We start from the raw sequence: 8,072 nt of genomic DNA, 5'->3' as shown, positions 1-8,072 counted from the left end.
CCTTTATTTGGTTTTGGTATCAAGGCAATATTGGCCTCATAAAATAAATTTGTAAAAAAAATAAATTTATAATTATTCCTTCTATTTTTCCAGAATGGTTTATGGGGGGAAATGCTACTCCTTCTTTAACTGTTAAATTACTGGTGAAGTCAAATGGGTGTAGATTTTCTTTGTGGGAAGTTTTTATTACTAAGTCAATCTTTTAATCCTTGTAGATTTATTCAGAGTGTCTATTTCTTCTTCCCCCCATTCAACATTGTTTTTAATTGTCATTTGAGTGAAGATTTTAAAAGCAAATTGTTTATATAAATATAAATATATATATATATACACACACACATATATATATATATATTTCATTGCTGTTTTGTGTTAAGCTGACTAGGACTGATAGTGAACCTAAGTACTACAGCTCTAAACCCTGCCCTATCCTGAGGCAATCTCATTGTCTCTGACACACCTACTTCCATTACCTCAGTTATTGTGTCAGTCTACCTCATTGGGGTCTTCCTCCTTTGCACTGTTTTTCTACCCTTCCTAGAATGATGTCCTTCTCTAAAGACTGTTCCCTCCTGGCAATACGTCCAAAGTATGTCTGATGGAGCTTCAAAATCCTTGCCTTCAAGGAGCAACTTGACTTCACCCTCTCTAGGACAAACCTGTTTATTCTCTTTGAAGTCCATGGTATCTTTAATACGTTTCTCCAGCACTACATGCATTAGCTATGATATCCACAATGTAATTACACTTTTCCTCTTTAGTCCCTATAATTCTTGTTTTCATTAATATCTGTTTGTCTTGCTCTTCATTTCTTCTTGAATAAGTTTTGGTTGTTTTTTCTTTCTAACAATTAGTCAATCTCAAATCAGTTATTGATTTGTTTATAATTGTTCATAATATTCTTTTATTGTTTCTATTTTTGTAAGGTTGATATCTGATATCCTCTCTTAAAATACAGAATTTTCAAATGTCTGAACATGTCTGAGGGGAGGTCTGGTGACCTAGAGTAAGGAGTTGTTCCACTAACCCAAAAGTATGTGGTCTGAATCCACCAGCTGCTGTGCAGGAGAAAGACAGGCAAAATCCTCCCGTGTGATTTACAGTCTCTGAAAACCCACCAGAAGATCAAGTATGAGTTGGTTCTGACATAACAGTGCATAAAAACTCCCAACATTTATAAAAGTCAAATCCAGGTATCTCTACTTTTGGAATGCTTGAGTTAATATGATTTCTGTTAATTGTTAATATGTTTCCCATAAAAATATACTTGATAGAAATTTCACTAAGATTTTTACTGCATTTGAATCTGCTGAACACACTTGTTCCTGATTTTAGTGTCTTCAGGTTAAGAATTAGAACATCAAAGAACATGAAGATGGAAGTTGTACAGGAATACCTCAATTCAGTTCTGAAAGGTTTTTTTTTTTAAATTTAGTTTGTTTATTTTTCATTTCAATGAACATCTACAGAGATTTTGGAATTCCATTCATTCATTGTTGCACCCTTCTCCCCGCACAAACCCCCCCCCCCCCCCCCCCCGCCCCGTTTGCTCCTCTTCTTGAAAAGCAAAAGAAAAACTCCCTCTGCAACCCTCATTGCATAGGGTTTTTTTATGATTGTCTTTGAAAAAATATTAGTAGAGTGAAAGTTTTCAAAGTAGGTTGGCTTTCTACTCAACAATTCATACACGTGTTATCTTACATTTCCATGCCCACATTGTAACCACACTCTCCCTTTTTCCTCCCTTTGGTTTTTATTACCATTCATCCTGCTATCTTCTCCCTTCCTGACTTCTGAGTCTTGCTGTTGTTGTGTGCTGTAGAGTCAGAACTGACCCATAGCCGACCCGAGCATAGGTTTTCAGAGGCATTTAATCGCAGGAGAGGAGATTGCCCATCCTCTTCCCTCCAAGCAGCTGGTGAATTTGAACTGAGTGCCTTCAGGATTACAGCACAGCTTCTCTCCACTAGGCCACTCAGAGCCCTTGGGCAAATGTTGCCCTATTGATCTTGCTATTGTTGAGTTTTCTAAAGACCAAGTACCTCCCTGCTGTTATTATTCACCTTATAGGTCTGTCTATTGTTTGATTGGAAGTTGAGCCAAAGGAATCAATTTTGCTCCAGGTTCAATGGTGGACTAAAGGCAATAGTCACAAGAATTTCACCAATATCTATCAGACAGGAAAGCCTGGGCTGTTTGGGGTGGATATGTGTGTGTGTGTTTCGTTGTTTTTATGAATTTGAGTTCTGTTTCATATTTTTCCCCTCTCATTGAGAGGATAAAACCAAGTTTCTCCTTGGAGGCAAAGATTTTGAAGCTCCGTCTCACATACTTTGGCCGTGTGGCCAAGAGACTAGTCCTTGGAGAAGGACATCATGCTTGGAAGGATGGAAGAAGAGTGCAGGAGAGCAAGACCCCAGATGAGATGGTATGACACAGTAACTGGGATAATTGGGGTAGGTATGTTGGAGGCAGTGAAATTGGTTCAGGACAGAGGAGGCTTCAGAGCTGTTGTGCATTAGGGTCACAATGAATCACAGGCAACTCGATGGAACATAACAACAACAACATCAAAGTCTTCCAGCTGTGATCTCTTTTAGAATAGTTAATAGAAGTAGCCACGGAACATTTAGTTTTCCTGGTCACGAAGTTCAGGAGGTTAATATTTACATAGTTTATTAGGTTCTTGGACCAAGAGTTTCTGTGCATCTTTAATTTCTTCCCCTTCCTTCTTTGCTTTAGATAGGAAGAGTCCAATAGTTAGTGATGCCTTAGATGGCCACTGGCCAGCTTTTAAGACCCCAGTTTCTACTTACCAAAGATGAATATAGTACCTTGCAGGCTATGTGATACCAGTTGACCTTGATGTCCCCTATGACAGTGATCCTGAGGCCCTAGGACAAGCAACTCATTCCTTCAGGGTGTGTCTCTTGTGGTTGGGGTTTAATTGCTGTTAACTGGATCCCAGTTAAGGAAAATGTTCTGGTCAGTGGTTTTGCATCTCTTGGATGCTTCAACTCAAAGGAACAAACTTTTCACATATTCTTGTCCAGTCCTCTTACCACTGGGACAAGGGTGGCTTCCTCTGTGTGTTCATCACCTCACCCCCCACATAATTTTGAGAAACATATCATCCAAGTTTATGTTTGCCATAAAAAGAATTTTTCTGCCTCCAATCCACCAGCTACTGTACGGGAAGAAGATAATCCAGTCTTTTCTCTATATGTTGGAGTAAACTCTATTGAACTTGTTTAGGGTTTATATTTAAAAAAATATATTAAAAAATCTTCAATATAATGCTGGCCAGGCAGTCACTTGACATGAAGGGCATGATTTGTTCAATTAAATTTCTAAGCTCCATGTTCTCTTTTAAGTCATGGAATAGCCAATAGATTTGCTTTCTAAGATTTCTATGAAGAACAAAAAAGTGAAAACCAAAGAGATCACCTATGTTTAAAACTACACCCCTTTGGATCTATGTACACACTCTACAATAATGGTCCTATATGGTATTTGTTTTTATGAGACTGAATTAGTTCACTTAGCATAATGCTCTCCAGTTCCTCCCATTTTAGGTAGTAATTTACAAAATTATTGTTCCTGCATGCTGCGTAGTATTCCATTGTGTGAGTGTCCCATCATTTCTCAAAACCATTATTGTAAAATGAGTATGAGGATCCGAGGGGAGGGGACGGTGGAAGCAGAGGGGTGAGGATGTGTGGGAGCAATCGTACAATTTGATAGGGGTGTGTGAGGGAAATGGGAATGATCTGGTATGAAAAACAATGTATCTGAATTTTGTAAATAAACTCATATAATAAAAACAAAAAAACCAACCCCCAAACAAAAAGAACTAAAATAGGAAAAACAAAGTAATTTATTACGCAATATATAGATTTTTATCTTCAGTTTTATTAATACTGCAATTGGCAAAAATACACACTTTCTGGATATTTGAAAAGCTATTCTCTAAATCAATGTAGAGTTATATGTAATACCATTCAAATATATGTTACAGGATTTCCCATACTCTGTTGCATATTAAAATCACCTACAGAGTGTTAAAGATTTGACATGCTTGAACCATATTCCATACCAACTGAATCAGATTGTCTAGGGGAAGGAGGTAGGCATTAGAGATTTTTAAAAATTCATGCTGGGAAAGAAAATTCATGTTGGGTTAAAGAAAGTGAAGGCTATCCACCAAAGTAAACTGAGACCAGAGATTGTGCAAATAACACAGGATAGGGCAGGGTTCCGATCCGCCTTCATATGGCCACCAGGAGACCTCGTCAACTTGACACCACCTAGCAACAAAAGTGTCATGGATGGGAGTCCATCTCCCCAAGACATATTTGAGTCCTAACTCTTGAAATTATGAATACCACTTGTTAAGAAAGAAAACATTTTAGCTTCTTCCTTTTTAATTTTTTATTTTATTTTTTATTTATTTTATTTATACCTTAGTAGGGTGGGCCCTAAACCTACTCAGTTATGCACACCAAAACAAAATTCACTGCTGTGAAGTCAATTTGATTCCAATTCATGGTGACTTTGTATCAGGTTTCTGAGACTGTAAACCTGAACATGGGCAGGCTGTCTTGTTACCCTCCAGAGGAGAGAAAAGCAGACTGCCTTGTCAGGCTCTAGAGGAAAGAGAGAAGCTGGTGGATTTGAAATTCAAGCTTTTCAGTGTTCAACTCAATATATAACCCACTGTACTACAAGAGCTCCTCCCCTTCTGCATAGCATCTTATATAAAAAGCAGAACAGCTATAGAAATTGATATAAGAGGAACACAGATATTAAAGAACTGGGGCCACAGAAGCTGAAACAATCAAGGACTTTCCCCTTAAACTTGTGGAGAAAGAGCTTCCATTCAGAATGATGAGGAGATAAATTCCTGCTCTTTAAAGTCAGGTTCCGCCCAGCCCCTTCTGTAGTTTTAATCCACTAGTCACTACCTACTACCCACTTTCCAAGGAAAAAGACCAGTATCTCCTCTAAAGATTTATAACCTCAGAAACCTTATGGGGTGTCATCATGAGCTAGAGTTGGCTGGCAGGAAGAAGTTTTGTGTTTTGCTTTTCTTTTCAATTCTACAAAATGCTGGTGACTGACTGGGTATTCACTTGTTACTTGTGGTATTTTTTGTTACATCAGCAGTGAGATAACTAAGACACTAGGTGATTCCAAAGTACAGCCAAGTAGGGTCCTACTAGCTTACAGATTTCCATGTACAGGCAATTTGTAGCATGTTACTTAAAATAACCAATTTACAGAATGCTTTAATTCATTTCAACATCACAATTATTACTTTTACCCTTTCCAAATTAAAGAGATCTGTCCATGAAGATGAAATGATTCTGTAATCAGAAAGGCCAGTATCTTACAATTAATTTATTTTTATAGGGATAATATCAGAGACATATGTTTTCAGTTTCAAAATTATTTGTGTAAGCACAGAACCAGAAAATTCATAAAAGGTAGAGGAAAGAAAGGACATAAACAAACAAAAAGACAATGTTTATTTACTAAGAATTGCAAATGCTGTTTTTCTGAATACACCACAGAGTTCCATTCTCTCGGGCTAGAACTTTGAGTCATTTGCAGATATTCAATGGTGGAGAACAAACAAGTCTGTCTTGGAGAAAGAGCAGCCAGGGTGCTTCTTAGAGGCCAGGATGGTGAAATCATATCTCACATACCTTGGGTGGGCTGCCAAGAGGTCCTAGGCCTTAAAAAAAAGACATCATGCTTGGGAAAGGTGTAGGGTCAGAGAAAGGAATATAGTGACTGTAGCAATGAGACGGGGAAGATGGTGCAGGATACAGCAAAGTTCAGACCTGTTGTTCATAGAATCACTATAGTCAGAAATGACTGGAACATGTCTTTTATGAGTTGTGGTTGACTGGATGGCACCCAACAATAACAAGAGTGGAGGACTTGTGCTTTTTCACTTATCCAATCAAGCCTGAGTGTTCCTTTCTCCCAGACTCTACGTGTACTTTAAAGGGGGGGAAAGTGCCCTAATGGTAAGGATGCCTGTGCTTTGAACTGTCCTATGATTGAAGTACCTCTCCTGACTGATCAGTCCCTGTTATGCCAGCCAAGATTCTTGGTACAATTATAACAACAAACAGACCCCAGACTTGGATGAGTTACCGTTTCCACAAACTGAGGTTCGGTTGGGGTCATTGAGTTCTTCAAATAGTCCCGTTTCTATGATCTCTTCCTGCCATGCTATGGGGACGGCACCTGTTGCAAATCTTTGGAAGAACTTCTTATCTTTGTCATCAAACTCAATCCCTCGAATCTCGGAAAAATCTTCAATGTCAGCAACGTCTTTGGCATAAACTACAGACGGGTCTGGCACAAATGGGGGCTCCACCAGGTTGGCTTCCAGGCGAGGAAAGTTGATGGTATTGAAGAAAGGGTGTTTCCTGGGATCATCAGACTTTCCTCTGTGGATAAAGAAGGATGATCAGCAGAGATACCAAAAGATAACATGGTCTAAGAGTACAAAGTAGGAAACTTACTTTCCCCTATATGCTTAGCATTAACCAGAAAGACAATCTAATGGCATAAAGAATGTTGTTATGTGCCATCAAGTTGGCTGTGACTCATAATGACCCTATGAACAACAGATCTGAACCTTGCCCTATCTTGTGCCATCTTCAACATTTCCAATATACTTGAGCCCATTGTCACAGTCACCATGTAAATCCATCTTGTTGAAGGGCTTCCTTGCTTACATTGATCCTCTACCTTTTGAAGCAGGCAACATCATGATAGATGGAGAAAAGATTGAAATTGCCAAAGATTTCATCTTAGTTGGATTCACAATTAGTATCCTTGTTACCAGCAGTCAAGAAGTCAAAAGATGGATCACATGGGGGACAATCTGCTCTCCAAAGTGCTAACGAGCACTTATGTCTTTTTAAAGACTAAGGTGCACCTGACCCGAGCCATAGTCTTTTCAATTACTTGCTATGCATCTGAAAGCTGGACAACGATGAAGGATGACAGAAGAAGAATCAATGCTTTTGAGTTGTGGTGTTGGAGAAGAGTATTTAATGTCCCATGGATTATCAGAAGAACAAACTAGTCTGTCTTGGAGAAGGTGCGACCAGGGTGGGCCTTAGAGGCAAGGATGGTGAAGTTTGATACTTTGGGCAATGTTCAGAGGGGCCAGTCCTTAGAGAGGAATATCAAGCTTGACATAAAGAATAGTTTTGAAAAATAACCCCAAAACCATTCCAAATTCTGAGACATGTGGATAGTAGTATTTTCATTCTTTGCAGACAACCTTCACTTTATCACACAATTTGGTGGGTGGAGGGAGGGGGTAAAGGAAATGAGAAAGATCTGGTGGGGACCTGAAAAGGCACCATAATGGTGTGTATACTTCAAAGGTGTTTAATTTTATAAGGCACAATGTATATAAATGATTATAGGAAACATAATGGCAATGAAGATAAGTGTGAAACACAATGTATATACATTTTGTAAAAAAAAAAAGGTAACTGTTTTAAAGAGTCTTGTAGTTTATATGTCTTTTATTCTAAGTGCTTTCCTCCCTAGCTATTTTCACACTCAGGAAAGTCCAATGGACTAGAATCTGCTCCCCTTCAACTTCTAGTCCTTTCTCCTTCAGGGCCACATGACTGCTATTCACATAGAATAAGTCAAATACACCTCTGCCCTCACAAGATCACCATCCACAATCTAAAAGGTGAAGTTTCTATGGTGGGCTTTTCCCTCCTGGTCTTAGCGGTCTTACTGCTGCTATAGCAGAGACACTGCAAATGGATGACTTTAATGCACGGAATTGTCTCACAGTCTAAGAATCCAGAAGTACAAGGCCAGCTCTTAACATAAGGATTACTGTCTTTGTGTATTTTGGTTCTAGGAGTTACTCAGCCCAGGAATCTGGGTCCAAAGGATTCACTCCACTCTAGGCTTTTCTTTTTTTCCCTTTTTCTTTTCTTTTCTCTTTTCTTTTTTCTTCCCTTCCCTTCCCTTCCCTCCCCCCCTCTCCCCTTCCCCTTCTTTCTCTATCTCTCAAATTT

At 38.9% G+C, this 8,072-nt stretch overlaps 1 protein-coding gene across 1 annotated transcript in view; it reads right to left on the bottom strand.

The window, feature by feature from the left end:
• Positions 1-6,127: 6,127 nt before the first annotated feature.
• The window catches only part of GRK7 (G protein-coupled receptor kinase 7), a 58,222-nt gene continuing 56,277 nt past the window's right edge, over positions 6,128-8,072 (bottom strand). The window contains exon 4 of the mRNA XM_006895100.1: positions 6,128-6,464. Within this exon, the coding sequence (XP_006895162.1) occupies positions 6,128-6,464 (337 nt within the window). The remainder of the gene's footprint in view (positions 6,465-8,072) is intronic.

This window comes from Elephantulus edwardii, unplaced genomic scaffold (genome assembly GCF_000299155.1).
Source record: "Elephantulus edwardii isolate Elephantulus edwardi_28Jun2011 unplaced genomic scaffold, EleEdw1.0 scaffold00158, whole genome shotgun sequence".
Classification (NCBI taxonomy): Eukaryota; Metazoa; Chordata; class Mammalia; order Macroscelidea; family Macroscelididae; genus Elephantulus; species Elephantulus edwardii.
Note: the sequence above shows the minus strand (reverse complement) of the source record. Positions and strands in the feature narration are given on the sequence as shown.